This window comes from Callospermophilus lateralis, chromosome 7, assembly GCF_048772815.1.
Source record: "Callospermophilus lateralis isolate mCalLat2 chromosome 7, mCalLat2.hap1, whole genome shotgun sequence".
NCBI lineage: Eukaryota > Metazoa > Chordata > Mammalia > Rodentia > Sciuridae > Callospermophilus > Callospermophilus lateralis.
Genome location: NC_135311.1, coordinates 6,245,953 through 6,263,079, shown reverse-complemented (window position 1 = coordinate 6,263,079; position 17,127 = coordinate 6,245,953). Strand labels below are relative to the sequence as shown.

The window sequence follows — 17,127 nt, the reverse complement described above, 5'->3', positions numbered from 1 at the left end:
CCAATTCCCTCAGACCTTACGTCAGCAAATGCTGTCCGTATCGGAGGATCAACTGGGACCCTTTTGAGAGTATCATGTTAATAATCACACCAGGTAACATGCACGAATGACTCCCGGGGAGCCGGGATGTCCCGTTGCCCTACTCGCGGCCTGTACTAAGCGCGTGGGAATGCTGACAGCTACAGAGCGTTCTCACATTGGTTGTCTGCTCTGCCTCATGACAACCCTGGGATCGAGGAGTGTTGCTCTCATTTCATGGATGTTGAGAACGGTGATGTAGCCGAGTGGTTCGGCTGGAGGCTACGGCCTGGCTTTCTCAGTGGCTGACCCCAGGCAAGTAGAGGACAGAGAACCAGAGTCAGGAGAGCTGCAGCTGGGGGAACAAACGGAGCTCAGAGGGGAAGAACCTGCAAAGCTGCTTCCATGGACAGGGAGCGGGTGTTCGCATCCGTGGAGAGAATGCCATGCAGGTCTCAGCAGGGACTGAGCCCGGGGCTTGTCTGTCTTGGGCAATCAGGAGGCTGGAGCTTCAAGTCTGACTTCTCTACCTCCAAGCTACGTGATCTCGGAAAACTATATAAACCGCCCCGTGCCTCAGTGGGGACACTAATTCTTTTTGGGGAGGATGACTTGAGATCCTATATGGAAATGGATGGATGGACTCGGGGCCTGTCACGTAGCAGGCCCTCAGCAAACCCTTGTAGAGTTTGTGTCTGGAGGGTTCCCAGAAGCAGTGCCCTTCAGCGGGGCACCAGGGATATCCTTCTGCCTTGAAACAGCTTGAAGTGGGACCCATCAAGGGGGACCGAGCTGCTGCCTTGATTTGCGGAGGCCTCAAGGTCTTGGGGGAAGGAAGGAGATAAAGTAAATCCGTGTAGGAACCGAGCGATTCCTGGACTCTCCCAGGCTGTGGATAGTCTGGACACGAGGCGGGGACTTCAGGTCTTGCAACCCCTCGAGGCTCTGCCCTCCCGGCCTTCTGGGCCCTCCAGTGAGCTTTCTCGGAGAGGCCCAGTGACATGGGAGGCATTGATGGTGCTTGAAACAAAAGGTAGGCAGGTTGGCAACGGTTTGGTGCCAGAGAACCTGCGTGTGTGACAGGAAGGTTCTAAAAGTAACCACGTCCAGCCTATTAATAGCCGTGTTTGGTCTCTACCTCTTCTATCAACACCGTCCATCACATCCCAACAATTGAAGCGCCGGTGCCAAATGGTTAGGAGTTAACAACGCGTGGCTGCGCCGAGTTTCTGAAAAACAGAGTTTCCACTCCTTCTGCGGCGCTGAAATGCCAATGGTTTCGTGCCAACTGGTTATTTTTCCAGACCATTTCCCTGTATTTATGTTTAAGCTTTTGTGTTTTTAAGCGAAAGGAAGATGGAGAACCTGGAGAAGGTGATTGTTATTTCTCCCGATTTGCCCTTGAACGAGCCACGGGAGAAATGTTCCTTTTTTTTTTTTTTTTTCCAAACCTGAAGCGAGATCCTGCAGAGGCTGGAGACAGGGGTCTTGCCCTCTCCACGAGGGTTGGGGACAGTGGCAGGAAGAACGGGCCTCGGGGAGAAAGGCCAGCCGAGCCTTGGTAGACGCAGGGCAGGGCTCTCCCTGGGTGTGGCCTCGGGAGGCACGGAGCCCTTCTCTGGGCCTTGGGTTCCTGGTCTGTAGGATGGGGGTGTTGGATGAGCTGCCTTCCAGCCAAGTCTGGACGTTGGGGGAGGACGCGCTGCCTCACGTTTGTTGGCAGGACCATGGGGATGGGAGAGAAGGGAGACGCTGCTGCCCCCAGAACACAAGAAACTCCCAGAAGCCTCCAAACAGACGGGGCTGGTCTTTATCTGGGAAACTCCAGAGCAGCCTTCGGAGACGTCTGCGGAGCCTGCCAGGCACTTGTTCCCTCACCATATGTGATTTCTGGGTATCTTGAAATTTTTCATTTGGCCCAAACATTGCCAGACTCGAGGGACGATTCTGCCCAGAGTGGGGACGGGAGCGGGTTTGCCTCCCGGTGGGGAGTGGCCGGTGTTCTCCACGTGGAAGTCTCTGACGAGGTCGGGAGGTACAGATGGGGCTGTGGGGTGGCTTCGGTGCCTCAGCGGCTTCTGGTGCAGACGGGTAGGAGCAAGGGTCTCGGGGAGGAGAGAGGGGGTCGAGCTGGAGCAGGGTCTGTCATTTCAGCAGGCTTTGCTGAGTCATGGATCCGGACTCGTGTTCCTCTGTGGCTGTCAGGAGGTACACATCCACAGCCTCATTTCACGGCAGATGAACGTGGCCAGCTCCTCGTAATTAGCTGACCACAGATCCTGCAGGAAAGATGGGGTCCTCTGTGCACGTTGCGGGCAGATGACTGGAGCAGGGTAGGGGGACCGTGGGCCAGGCCTGGGGCTGGTCAGGTTGGGAACCTGTTCTGCTGGGGACTCACGGCTCTCTGCGGAGCCAATCGATTTCCTGCTGCTGTAGTGGTTTGGGGGCCAGACAGGTTTTAATATGAGAAAAGGAAACCACTTCAGAGCAAGCCATCCAGCAAGCACATGCATTTGTTGTAAATAGTCTAGAACACTTAAGAAAATGGGAACTTTTGCAATCTGGATGGAATACAGGGAGGATGACCCTGGCAAAGGGAGCAGCCGGTGGTTGCGATCTTCCGGCAGGACTGAGTCATAGCTGGAGAGTGGATGAAGGTCAGTGGTTTGGGGACTGCACCCCAAGGCTGGCAGGAGGCGTCCTGGGGCTGGGACAAGAGACCTTCTGTATGCACCTCCGAGATGAAGGTGTGGTGTGGGGATCTTCAGAACCGATGTGCGGTGGCAGGGATGCAGTCATCAAAGCTGGAGAAGGCTGTCAAGACTTTCTTATTTTTCTTTTTGGGACTAGGGATTGAGCCCAAGGGTGCTTGACCACTGAGCCACATTCCCAGCCCTTTTATATACATTTTTTTATTTAGGGACAGGGTCTCGCGTTGCTTAGGGCCTCGCTAAGTTGCCGAGGCGGGCTTTGAACTTGCGATCCTCCTGCCTCAGCCTCCCGAGCCGCTGGGATTCCTGGTGTGCACCACTGTGCCCGGCTGTAGGGGTTTTCTGACACCATTGCCGCAGTGTGATTGGAGACTGGCCAAAAGCACTCGCTTCCACAGCCGGGGAAGATGGAAGATAATCGGCCGCAGATTGCTTGTTGGGAGAAGGACGCAGAGTGAGCAGGTGACAGATCTGAAGGTGACTTCCAGGATAGGGATTCAGACTTTTGGAGAACAGAGGAGTTTAGGGTAGGAAAGCCAGATGGGCGGGGCTGCCTGCACCTATGACGCTGGCCTGGGAGCCCCAAGCCTGGGCTCTAAAGTTTGCTCTAAAACAGGGTGCTATCTGACGGAGGAAAGCCAGACTCCCTGGGCTCAGAGTCCTCTTGTAGGATGAGGGGTGGGGACTAGCTGAGCTCTAAGGGGACCTCTGGGTGGCCTTGAACACTTCTATGAGATCCCTGTGTGTGTCTGTGTGTGTGGGGGGCTCACTTGATGAGAAATTGGCATAGACACCTGTGGTACCCTAGATCAGGACTTCACAGAGGCATTTGTTTGGCCAAGAACCCGAGGAAGCTAAAGGCAGACTGGTGGAAAAGTCAGAGCCAGCCGGGCACAGTGGCGCACATCTGTGGTTCTAGCACCTAAGGGAGGCTGAGGCAGGAGGATTGCAAGTTTGAAGCCAGCCTCAGCAGTTTAGCAAGACCTTACCTATAAACAAACAAATAAATCTGGGGATGTATCATCTCGGTGATAAAGTGCTCCTGGGTCCAATTCCTAGAACCAAAAAAAGTCAAAGCCATCCAAGGTAGAAACTCTTAAGGGCTGCCTTAAGGAGAGGAAGTGAGTTCCCAGTCTCTCTGGAGGCCATCGAGCAGGGACTGGATGATGACGTGCCAGGAACGTCACGTAGGTGAGCCATTAAACGATAGGGCTTTTAATCTTCTCCAACTCCAAGATTCAGGAACTCATTGCTTATGCGTGTGACCAAAAGTTTGATGGTGTCTCAGGGCTTCTCCGGCAGCCCCACCTTCTGGCCCCACCTTAGGGCAGCGGGTGTCTCTCCTGCACATTTTGGCATCAGAGATCTTCACTGAAAGCCTAGTGCTTCGGCCTCACCTTCAGGGATCCAAGTGAATTGTTTGGGGTCAGGGTCAAGATCCCTCATTTCCAGGACCTGGGCTGGGGGCCCTGACGGGCGTCTAGTCCAGCTCTGAGCCCTCAGGAGGGAGGAGACACAGCCCCCCCACCCCTGTTTCACATGGAGCTCACAAGCGGGGGGCTGTGGTTTGGCTTCACGTCACGTCTAACAAACCTTTGCCTGATGCCTGTTCTGTTCTACAAGGGTCCCAGTGGGCCGGGTTTGACCACCTTAGGAGCAGGAAGCACTGAACAGCCTTTCAAAAGAGCTGGTCACGAGTCTATCCACCTCCCACCCTGAACCCGGGGCCTGGCCTGGGCAAGCACGGGATGGACGTTTGGTTTGTGGACTCTGGGCCGATATTGTGAGTGGCCAGGAAAACACATTATAAGAAGCGTGCAGGAGGGAGTTCACCATGAGCCGGGTCCCCTCTGCCCAGATCTTGTAAAGAAAACCGTCTCCTTAATTGCAATTCTGTTTGGGCCTGAAGGGGTGACCCGGGCCACATGATATTTTGGGAGCAGTGGTCCCCCCAGTGACCTTTTCTGGCTTTCCTCAGGGCCTCGGAGGCACAGTGGGAGATGCAGGGTCCGGGGAGGATCATTTCCTCCTAATTGGTGTCCTGGTCCTCACGCTGGCTGCCCTAGACACAACCAGGCCACCCTCTGCTGAGGCCTGAATGTCCTTGTTATTAACTGCATGATGTCCCTCAGACATAGATGAGGGCCACAGGGAAGTGCCCCAGGCCAAAGTCACTTTGTCAGTTTTATTCTGAGACCGTTGGCTCCCCTCACTTGGTCAGCGTTTCCTGTCTGTCCCCCGTGCCTCACCAGGCCTCCCCCTGCCACTCAGCCACTGAGGTTTCATGGTGACACAGTTGGGGCCTGGTGCCAGCCAGGAAGGCTGTTGCTTCCCGAATTGCCACAAGAGTCCCTCCTAGACGTCGGCTGCAAGAGTGCCCGTCTTTGGGCCCGTCTTGCCCGGGCTCATATCTAGTCTCCCCCTCCTCCTTGCCCAGGGACTGTGGACAACTGGCCATTCCTCGCGGGGCCTCGGAGCCCTTACCTGCACCACGGGTTCACGGAGCTGTTTTGAGGCAATAACACGGCGAATGCAGTGCCTGACCCACGGCCAGTGCGTGGTCCCCGTCGGTCGTCTGGTGCTGGGGACTGAACTCAGGGCCTTGCCCGTGCCGGGCCAGCGCTCTCCTCTGAGCTCTGTTCCCCACCCGCCGGTGGTTCTGGGAGTCATCTCCTTGAGTTTTCATGAATTTGGATTTTCAGGATAGAAGCGGTTAGCTGCTTGACACGTCTCTAAATTTTGCTCCCTTCGTTCAAGTATCAACATTTAATATCTAGGGACCTACCGTGGACAGTCATCTGGGGGGGGGGGGACGGGGTAGAGCAGGTGAAATCTGAAAACCTGCCTTTGGGGGCTTGCTTTCTGGTGGGAGTGCAGACAACAGACGGCATTGGAGTGACAGTGGGCTTAGATGGTGATACGTGGTCTTGTCACCCCAGCTGGGGCAGGGCCGAGAGGGCCACGGACACCAGGTGTGGTCAGCCTCAGGAAGGGCCCAGCGCCCAGCAGGGTGTTTGGCACTCGACTTATATTTGGGGTAATATTTAGGCAAATGGCAGCCCCCAGCTGAGATGATGGGCCTAAGAACCTCGGGTAAGGATGGTAATTGGGGAGTACCTAAGGCTGGGCCCCAAGAAGCCATCTACTCCCGGGGGCAGATCAGACCCCCACCTAACGCTGGTCAGCTGGTGCATAATGACATGGCTGGGTCTGATTCACAGAGAACAGTGGATGAATTGATGCCAGCTCTTTGTCACCAGGACTGTGCCTCAAGCATTCCCCAGGGGTGCGGTGGGCGAGCCCAGAACAGAAGCAACTCAGAAGAAGTGAAGGTGGCTGTGAGGTCGCGTCCCCTCTGAGCTCCGGGACCTGTGGTGGACATCGCATCCCCACAAGGGGCTCAGGAAGCTGGAAAATGAGCCTGGAGCCCGGGTCCTGAGACTTGGGCGTGGCAGTCCACTGTGGCAGGTGCTGGGAAGGAAACAGTCCCCCAGCTCGGCCTCTGCACAGCCCAGGACACAGGGTCTGTGAGAGGAGGGCGCTCACAGCCCTTCGCCCCGGGTCGGCCGCTGGCCTCCTCTCCCTCTTGGGATGGAGGGAGACTCAGCTGCCTGTCCAGGGCCACCTGCTCTCGTCCTTGCCACGTGCCAGCCAGGAGCCCAGAGGAAATTCTGCTTCCCAGCCATTTTTGACTATTCCAGCCCTGCTGGTCCTCGGGGACCCCTCCTGCCTCTTTGCTGCCCTGCCCTTGGGCAGGACCCAGCACTGGGGAGAGGTGTGGGGTGTGATGGGAGGGGTGGTGGTGCAGGGGGCAGCCCTCGGGGTGAGCTTCCGGGAGCTCTTGGGCAAGATTCAGGCTCAGCAGACTCAAGGTGGGGGGTGGGGAATCCTGGGCATCTTGCGCAGCGTCTGGACTCACAGGGCTGGGTGGATGGATGTGGTGTGGATGAACAAAGGGATGTTTGGCCCATTGTAGACTGTCAAAGGTGTCTTTCTGAAATGCTTGGAGGTATCTTTGTAGATTGTTGAAACCATCAAATGCTGATACTGGAGGTGTAGCAGCTCGGACCGAGGACCAGCTGTTTCCCGCCTGGGATCTGTGTGGAAAGAGAAAGGGTATTTGGCCACTGAAAAATGGGAGCATTTCTTCGCATGCAAAAAGAATGTGTTTTATTTTTTCTTTTATTTATTTATTTTAATTTTGTTTTTTTAGTTGTCGATGGACCTTTATGTCACTTATTTCTATGTGGTGCTGAGGATCGAACCCAGCTCCTCACACAAGCTAGGCAAGCGCTCCATCACTGATCCACAACCCCAGCCCCGTATGTTTTGGTTTTAATATACATGATCTCACCTGCGGCCTCCAACGTCTGTGGATTGTGAGTCTCCATCTCATCTGAGGATTCCTGGTTTTCAGAGAAGGAATTAGAGGCCCAGAGAGGTTGAGTGGCTCAGTGTCACGTAGCTAATAAGTGGCAAGGACATGATTTGAATTCTGGCCTGCTGGTTTCAAATTCCATGTTAGGAAGAGATGACAAAAACCCTCTTTGGAGACAGACACATGGTGGCATGTGTCTGTAATCCCAGAGACTTGGGAGGCTGAGGCAGGAGGATTGCGAATCCAAAGCCAGCCTCAGCAACTTAGCGAGGCCCTGAGCAACTTGGCAAGATCCGGTCTCTACAAAAAACATAAAAAATGGCTGGGGATGTGGCTCAGTTGTTAAGCACCCCCCTGGGTTCAATCCCCAGTACAAAATAAAAACAAACACAAACAACAGCAACAACCACCACCCCCCTTTGGTCTCCATGGCTAAAAATAGGAGCCTCGTCATGGTCTGTGGAGCAGATGGCGTCAGTGGGTTTTGTGGCTGGTCTTCATATCCACAGTTTCATCATGTATGGAAATGCGGGGAGGGGGATTAACTCAAGAAGGAGCTGTCGGGATGTCCCTTTTTACCTGCGTGCGTCACGGCCCGTTTGCACCTGATGGGCACAACCATATTTCAGGGACTAGTTAGTCCCAGTGTCTTTCCCGCGGGGGACTGAGGTGTGGAAGGGTGAAGGGACTGTCCGAGGCCGGGCGTTGACCAGAGGCCGCTGCGGCCCACTGCTCCCTCTGAAGCCACGCGCAGGGCTCTCCTCTTGTTTGGGGCCTGTCAGAGGGGTCAGCATGGCCTGCTTGCTCCGTTCTCAGGAAGACAGGACACCGAGGGCCTGAGTCATTCCAGGCCCTGAGTAGGGGAACCTGGGCTAAGACTCCAGCCCGAGGGGGAAAGATCAGAAGCTGAGGTCCCGGGAAGGGGGATGCGGGCACAGGGCGGAGGAAGGCCCTGGCTGTGGGCTGGTGAGAGCCCGATCCAGGTCTCCCTGGAGAAGAGCAACCAGGAATGTCCCTTCACCGCCCACACAGGAGGGACTGGCTTAATCCGCGTGGCATTAATTAGCAAGAGTGTCTAATTAGGACAACCATTGCACAACCACAAAATTAAGCTGGTGCCGAATGTCAATCAATTTTGGAAGCTGTCCATGAAACGGAAGGAAAAGTTGACCTTATTAAACAGAAAAGATTTCTGAATCAATTATTTCCTGAACTGAATTCACAAAACATAGTGATGTCAGGAAGGTGCACCGGACCTTATTTCAGTAAATAGGGATTCTAGATATTATCACCTGTTTCCCTTTGGGGAAACAGTGACAGAAATCATGAATGGACCCCATATGCACACACACGCGCGCGCACACACACGCGCACTCAGAGGGCGTGGGCTTGGTCAGGGTAGGAGCCTGCACACTCTCTTCTCAGTCAAGTCTGCAAGTAGAGTTTTCTGTTGGTTCCAAGGCTGCAAACAATAAAACACATTTAGAACCTCACAGTCTCTGGGAAGATCTACTGTAATCATTACGGCTTTGGCCTGTCTTTGGAAGCTACAAGACGGGCCAAGACAGCAATTTATAGGGCTGGCTCTGCGGCAGGGGACACACTCCATCACACTCTGTACTGCCTCCAGGGAGGAAGGACTGGGGCAGATCTGAGAAGCTTCACTGCAGAAACTGGGGGGCCAGCAGAGCCTGCGGAGGCCAGCGGGGGTGCTGGGGCCCTGCTCGATAGATCTGGGGGTAAAACCTGACTTCTTCAGATCCCGACTTTGCCATTTGTTGGCCATGCCCTTGGACAGCTTATGTAACCTCTTGGAGCCTCCATTTCTTCCTCTGTAAAATGGGCGGATGATGCCCACTTTGCACGGTAGGCCCCTGTCATACTGCTTTATTTCAGATTATTGTCACTGTTGAGAAATCACAGATCTATCGCGCCCTGGCTCATGGTTTGGAGCAGAACAAGGACCACGTGGACGGGGGGGCATCTCCCAGGAACGAGGCTTGACCTCCTGACCTGCTAGGAGCTTCCTCTGGAGTGCCCGGGGGTGGGTTCCAGATTGAACCCAGGGATGCTTAACAACTGAGCCACATCCCCAGCCCTTTATAAAATATCTTCACTTTAGAGACAGGGTCTTGCTTAGTTGCTTAGGGCCTCACTAAGTTGCTGAGGCTAGCCTCAAACTCACCATCCTTCTTTCTCGGCCTCTAGAGTGACTGGGATGTCACGCGGGCACCACCGGGCCTGGCAGCCTGAAGCATGTTAGGTAGAAAAATCTGGCCTATGGCTAGAATCTGGGTTAGTTTTGTGACCTTGGAAAAGTCATCTCAATTCTCCAACCCTGTGTTTTTTCATCAGTAAAATGGAAGACATTATAACTTAGTACACAGAAGGAAGATTTGAGGTAAGTGTGTAAAGGACCTATTCCGGACGCTCTCAATAAATGTTAGGTTAAAAATAAAAGTGCTATTACTAAGTGCTTCCAAGAAGCACTTTCTAAGCACCTCTCGTACTCAGAGCATCAGATAGGTCATGGCGGTTGCGTGGTGTAATGTCGTTGTTATGCCGTGAAGCCACAGAGTCCCCTGAGGTGGACAGGAAACCCTCAGTTCAGCCCCAGGGCTACAAGAGGCCCCTGGCTCCGCTTGGCAGGATGGTATAACCTCCCGCTGTGAGTTGGGAACAGTTACTGTTGGAGCACGGCATGGGCATCCAGTAAATGAAATGGTGCTTAGGAATCCGCAGTCTCTCTTCCTTTATCCCCACCCTAGGATTGGGCCGAGGCTCCCGGGCACTCCTACAGTCACTGAAGGCATGGAGGGCACTTGCCACATCCCCAGTCCCTTTTTGATTTTTTTATTTATTAACAGGGTCTCATTAAGTTGCCTAGGGCCTCACTAAGTTGCCGAGGCTGGCGGTGAACTTTCAATCCTCCTGCCTCAGCCTCCTGAGCCTCTGGGATCACAGGTGTGTGCCACCACGCCTGGCTCAGATATTTTCTATACAAGTGTCTTTTAGTGACTGTATATAGTGTTTCATCACTGTCCGCACTGAGATTGAATGAACCGCTTGAATATGCTTGGGCCTTTAGGAGTAAATGGCTCTGAATGATGACTTTCACCAAACGGGACACAGTTCCTCTGCATCCCTGAGTGTGAGGGATTATCATCTTCAGTGAAAAAGAGCTGAGTCACAGGGGAGAGAGGTCGACCGGTCGGCTACAGGACTCCCTCCCGGAATCAGGAGTCTCTTTTCAGTCCTTAGAGGAGAGAGTCGGGGCACAGCGGGTGTGGCAGGCGCCCCACCATGTGGTGTATGGCAGCTAATTAGCAAGGCCTTGTGCTGCTCCTATCGCCCAAAGAACCGTATCAATTTTAGGCTTCACTGGAGTTCAGGCAGCAAAGATGATAATGGAACATCTTAGCAAATAAAAAACATTTCTGGTCCAGCCAGACTACTTCGACATGTTTTCTCGATATGAAAATAGGGGGAGGGCTTATTTTTTATTTTATTTTTCTTTATTGACGTGTGATGGGGAATGCAAGGAAATCTGCAAAGTATCAAGCATCTCCATTGATCCATTTCACAACTTGGTCCCTGCAAAGATGGAGCCGGCCCAGGAGGCTGCACCGGCTAAACCAAGAAGCAGATGGAGTTTTGCCTTTTAATGGAAAGCCTTCAAGTTTTAGGACAAATGGAAGAGGCTTGAAGGAGAGGAGACGGTATCTGGCCCTTTTCCCTTCACCTCTTCCTCTAAAAATGATGGAAATAGACTTGGATTCTGATTCCAGTTCATTTCTGCCAACAGAAATAAATTAGAGGCGGAGATGTGCAGCTGATCCCAAACTTTTCCTGGGGTAGGCGTGATGCTCCCCAGATGCTTTCAGACCCTTTTGAGATGAAGGGGATGGTCCATTTCTGGCTGGAAACCAGTGTGAGCTCTCCCCAGGCCGCTCCTGCGGGGAGGTTCGTGGTCACAGAGTCCAAGCATCTCTGAACTCATTTCCTGCTCTCTTGAGCCCCAGCTCTATCTGGGGGTGGAAGGGGGGTACTTCCAGCATCAAGCTGGGCTTCTAGAGATCAGAACCTTCTCGAAGGCAGAACTGGGTTCTGCTGATTTGTGTTCACATTGTGCCAGCAAAGCACCTGAGCCCCTTGAGACACACGTGCTCAGCAAGTGACAGCAAGCTGCTCTTCCTTAAACCGTAGAACTCGGAAGAGGCTAAAGGAAAACTGGATTCTGTTTAGAAAATCTTTTTGTTGTATTTTTGTTTTCATTTTTTTTTATCATTTGCAGTGCCGGGGATCCAACCCAGGGCCCCCAGCTTGCTAGGCATGTGCTCTCTCTCTGTGCTGCACCCCCCGCCCTAGACCATCTTCCGCACGGTGCAGACTGGGGGCCTTCTCCGCAGCTGAACAGCACCACGCGGGGTAGAAAGTTGGAGTTTGTATATAAGCAAGACCAGAGGCTTCTGGCACATTCTATAGCGTGAAGTACACTGTTGGGTATGTAGAAGGTGCTCAACAAGTGAAAAGTGGCTGAAATTGTTGTAAGAGTGAACAGATGAGCAAGAAGGTCACTTCACTGGTTCTTCCTTTTATCCCAAGGGCTAGCTATCAAGTGGGCCTTGACCCCGAATCTAAGAAATAAATGGTAAGATTGACAGAGACCAGTGAGAGCCTCGTTCACTGTCTCAGCCCATAGAGGAGGGGTTGAGAGCACAGACGTGGGCGTCTGAGAGTCCTAGGTTCAAGTCCCCAGCCCTCCTCTTACACCAGTGGCTGCTATATGGGACAATGCTACCTAATCCTGCAGATCTCCATCGAGTGTGTGTGTGTGTGTGTGTGTGTGTGTGTACGTGTGTGGTCTGGGGATTGAACCCAGGGTGCTCTACGACTGAGCTGCATCCCCAACCATTTTCACTATTTATTTTGAGACAGGGACTTGCTAAGTTGCCCAGGCTGGCCTTGAACTTGTGATCCTGCTGCCTCACGCTCCCTGGTCACTGGGATTATGGCCTGTGCTACCATGCCCACTGTCACATCCACCCTTTGAATGCTTCCCTGACCTGCCCACAGTGACCTTGCGCTTACTGGAGCTCTCCTAACTCTTCTAGAGATCCTACTTGGCAATCACATCCATCTTCAAAACATCTTCCACTGAGACATATTTATACATGTCTACAGAGTATAGTATGATATCAACACAAATACTCAATGGGTCCTGATCAAATCAGGGTAATGAGCATTTCTTTCTCCTTAAACATTACAATTTCTATGGCTGACTTTTGTACTCTTCTACTGATTTTGAAATACATCATAGATGGCTATAATCATGGTTGCCCTGCTATGCTACAGAAAACCAGAACAGAGGACTCCTATCTGACCATGTCGTCTTAAGCTGTTATTTAGGCCTGCTCAAAGAATTCTCACATTTTCTCCTGTTTCCTGTTGGAGAGTGCCTGGAGGTCAAGGTCCTGATTTTGAACTCTGGCGTATGGTCACTCACCCCTCGGGGCCTCCACCTATAATTAAGGCCATAGGCTATTGTGAGGATGCACAGGTGAAGCCACTTTGTCAACTGTGGTGGAGACTGCCCTGGGTCTAGTCACTGTCCCTGAGGACAGAGGCCGTCCGTTTCCTAGGTGGCATGCACCTCTCAGGACTTAGAGCACTTGGAAATGCCGCCAGGATCTATCGCCACTCTTGCTCAGGGCTGTGTTCCTGTCTTCCTTTGGGATTGGAGCCAACTGTCCTTCCAGACTCCCAATGCTCAGGAGAGCACCAAATCCTAACCCAGCAGCTGGTTTGTGGACAAAAAGTCAACAAACAGAAATGGTGGCCAGCACTTACTGAGCCAGGCATGGTTGTGGGTTCTCTCTGAATACTTGCCCCCTTTCCCCCCAATGGCCCTGTGAGGTAGGAAATGATATTAGCTCATTTTATCCATGATGCCACTGGGTGCAGAGAGGTGGAGTAAGTGGCCTGAGGTCACTCAGCTTTAAGTGGCTGTGTTAGGGTTTGGACCCAGCAGATTGGCCCAAGAAATCATGCTCCTGAGCCAAGACCCAGGTTCTCTAGGTCACCCTGCCGCTGAAAGGTGCAGTGAAGATCATGTGGCCACCCCTCCCCAGCCCTAGCAGGAGGGACCCCCAAGGGCCTTCCCCTGCCTCGGACCCACCTCTGCTCCCGTGCTCACCCCGATTCTCCCTCCAGCAGTTCGTCTGCTTCTCTTGCCTCCGTCCCCTGCCCTTGGCCCAAGCCAGGAGACGGGAGCCGCTGCCAGGACATTTTAATTCATTCCTAAAAGAACTGTGCATTATCAGAGATGGAAAGGACTTCAGCAATCCTCTAGTTCAGTTTGTTAAGAGAAAACAGAGACCCGAACTGGCCTGATGCCGATGCCCACGCCAGATAACAGCAGCACACACAAAAGGGATTATGTGCGTCTGACTTACGAGCATGAGGCAAAGATTCTGAATAACACATCAGCAAACAGAATCCAGCCACATATAGCAAGCATCATGCACCAGGCCCAAGTGGAGTTCATCTGGGAAGGCAAATATGCTTTCACCCTCAGAAGCAGAGGCGCAGCTGGGCGGCTGCTGAGACTTCAGACTTGGGTGGCTCAGGCGAACTTTGTGGCCCACCCTGCTCCCAGGAGGGACTGGTGATGGTCCCCCCTCCCCTTTGTACCACTTCAGAATAAAGCGAGACGCCTTTCCTGGCCTCCCTAATTCTCTTTGCATCTCTCCCGCAGGACTCCATGTTTTCGTTGGCCCTGAAATGCCTTATCAGTCTATCCACCATCATCCTGTTGGGGTTGATCATCGCCTATCACACCCGTGAAGTCCAGGTAGGTGCCCGCCTTCCCGCCTCTTGCAGGGGCCCATCCTTTGGCCTTGGTCGGGGCTGAGCCGGTCCTTCCTGCCACAGGACCTTAGCTCTTCTCTTCTGGTTTGGACCCTGGAGGGGGAGGGCATTGTGAGGCAGCCCTATGGGTTTAGGACAATGCGATGTTGTCTTCACCTGGGGGCCTCTGGGGCAGACACATGGCTTCATAATCGGGGGTCATCCTGCTCCGGACCTTCTCTGAGCCTCCTGAACTGTGAGAGTCCCCAGGACTTGCTTTTTCTTTCCGATCCTTTTCTGGGTCCTTTCTGAGCTTGAGCCTCTGAATGAAAACCCTCAGCCAGGCAGACTGGTGTCTGGGTGCTCTGAACTCAACCCCGACGGGGAGTCTGCATTCTAAATGTATGGACACTCGCCCCGCAGACACCAGGCTGGGAGACAGACAGAAGTCTGATGTGGTCAAACAGGCCTGTTTCTTGCAGCCCCGAAGTGACTTGACACCCAGAAAAATGTGGACTTGGCGGACGTGGGAAGTCCACCGGGGTTGGGAGAGTCAGAGGAGGGAACAGGGCCTGAGGCAACCTGTCATACGATGATGGATCCCCACCACCCCGCCCTGCAAGCCCATCTGCTCTGCTGTGGACCCGGGTAGGCAAAAGTGTCCAGATGTTCTTCCTCATGTGGATGTGAATCTGGAAACCCTCCCGGTCCTTTGGCCAGAGGAGCATAGATGGATCCACATCTGGGCGGCAGGCGAGAGATTGATGAAGACCAGAACTCAAGAGTCCGAAAAACTGGGGTTGAGTCTCTGCCACGACCTCTTCTCCCAGCTCCGTGACCTGGTGGGGTGGGTCTGTCCCTTGGGAGCGTGAGGGTTTTATTCCAGTTTCTCTGGGCCGTTCTGAGGACGGACTGAGGAGTGTGGGGAGAAAGCCATGTGTCCTTGTTCAGCCACACTGGGCAAATCTAGGTCCTGTTGTTCCCGTGTCTTCTGGTGGAGCGGTGGCACAGATGCCGAGGAGGTACCTCCTGGTCCTAAAGACTGGACCTGCTCCTCCCGGGGTGTCGGGGCTGCTCTGGCCACAGAGGGTGCAGAAGCTTTGACTCCGTGCCTCGTTGGCCGGGCTCCTGTGTGTTGATGACCAGGGGATTCTAGGTGCTGGAGTCTTCAGCCTCTGTGGGGTCTTAGGTGCTTGGGCTGAAGCTGTGCTCTGCGGGTGGGAGTCCAGAACCAAGGGAGCTTCGTTTCTGGAGTCCAAACTGGACAAGTGGGTGGACTTAACCCAGACCATTGTGCAGTAGATTCCAGAAGGGAGCCAGAGGATGGGCAGGGAGGAACCAAGATAGGACAGGATGGCCACCGTGCGGTCCAGGCCGGCTCCCCCACCCAGAACCAGCTGTGGGATCCAGACGGTCCCTCAGCCTTTGGGAGACCTCATCTATGGGAGTCTGTGCTGTTGTATGTCACCCTGCTCTTGTGGAAGGGTGCCACAGAGGACAAAGAGAAAAGCAAAATCATCAGACTCAGTTCAACTGCGGCCAGGGAGGGGGAAGAGGAGCAGTGTCTGGCGCTCACTCCACACTGTGGTCCTGTCGGCCCGGCTGCTTCCTCCTCCTGCTTCAGGGAGTGGGCAGGACAGAGCCGGGTCCTTCCCCGGATTCTCCTGGAGTCCTTGCTCCTATCCTGGGCCTTCAGACCCGGTCCAGCCCGCTGCCGTGTGACCTCAGCTCTGCCCTGGTGGCAGGACCATGTTGCTGGCAGGACAGCCCCTAGCTGGGCACCTTGGCCCCGTCCTTAGCTCATGGTGATCTGCTCCATCCCCAACCACAGGCAGCAGATGATTCTTCTTGGGTCACTTTTCATGATTTGAAGAAACAAAGTGGCTTTGAATCCTGACTCAGACACTTAAGCCTGAATGACCTTGGGCTGGTGACAACTTCTCTGGGCCTCAGTTTCCCCACTTGGAGTAGGGCAGTCACCTCACCTGCTCTGCTGAACTCCTAACGGGGCTGGGAGCTATGCATAGTGGGGTGTCACAAAGTGGGAACTTTTGTCCCCATCCTGTCACCTCTGCCCCACTCCTTCTAGTAAGGCCTTACTGTGTGTGCCAGCCGGCCCAGCTGAATGGTCACTGTGACAATTGTCCTCACAACTGGCTGGCTTCCTCGGTGCCCACAGTTTTAGCCCCTAGGACCCAGCTTCTTTTCTCACCCGCGCCCACCCCAGGTGATGGAAGTCACCAGCTCCCCTGTCTCTACTTTCTTGGTCACTTCTCTCTGCATCTGGCTGCACCCTTTCCTGTTGGAGGCTGATGGGAAGGTTTGGGCCCAGGGTGCCGACGGGAGGGAGATCTCGCTCCTTCTATGCACCCACCTGGCCACACTGTAGTGTTGTGTCTTTCTCTTCCCCCTGCAGGGTCGATGAGATCATTAATCATTTCCAGGGGCCCAGTATCTGACCAGGAGCAGATGTTTGTAGCACATTTTTTAATGAAAGGGGGCTGGATTCAAGACATCTGGTCTGGGTTGGAGCCTGGCTCAGTGGCGGGGCACTTGCCTAGGATGCGTGAGACCGGGGTTCTATCCCCAGCACCTAAATAAACAAATAAATAAATGAACATCATTTCCAAAGCTAGTTTTGTCATTCCTTTGCTTTTTGGTCTTGGGACTTGTTTTCCTGTCTGTTAATTAGGGGTCCTAGGTCCTACCAACTTTGTAATTCCCTGGTGTAGGTCTGACTGCTCAGCTTTTGGGGACCTGCTTCCTGAGAGTGGAGGAAAGAGCTGTCCCGAGTGTGGGTGACAGAGGGTCTTCAGAGTAGAGTGCTTGGAAACACCTTCCCCAGAAAAGACCAGCTGCTGCTTGTGTGAGGCTGGCCGAGGGCAGTGAGTGGCTATTGTATGTCCTGGGTGATGTCAGGGGCTTTTGCTAAGAATATACTCACTACTTTCCTCATCCCAACAATTGCTCATTATTTTAGTAGGGACTAGATGACCATGACTCCTCCTCCCCCAAACCAGCTCCAGATGGACCCCAGGCCCTGGTCCAGCACATAGTTGCGGCTAGGGGTGGGGTAGCACCTTCTAGAACAGTTTTTTTTTTTTTTTTTTTTTTTGGTACCTGGATTGAATTCAGGGGCACTTGGCCACTGAGCCACATCCCCAGTCCTAT

General features: G+C 53.6%; 1 protein-coding gene across 2 annotated transcripts in view; it reads left to right on the top strand.

The window, feature by feature from the left end:
- Positions 1 to 17,127, top strand: part of Kcnn3 (potassium calcium-activated channel subfamily N member 3) — a 151,004-nt gene that overhangs the window by 29,898 nt on the left and 103,979 nt on the right. For both annotated transcript variants that reach the window (XM_076861357.1, XM_076861358.1), the window contains exon 2: positions 13,865 to 13,960. In XM_076861357.1, coding sequence (XP_076717472.1) covers positions 13,865 to 13,960 — 96 coding nt within the window. The remainder of the gene's footprint in view (positions 1 to 13,864; positions 13,961 to 17,127) is intronic.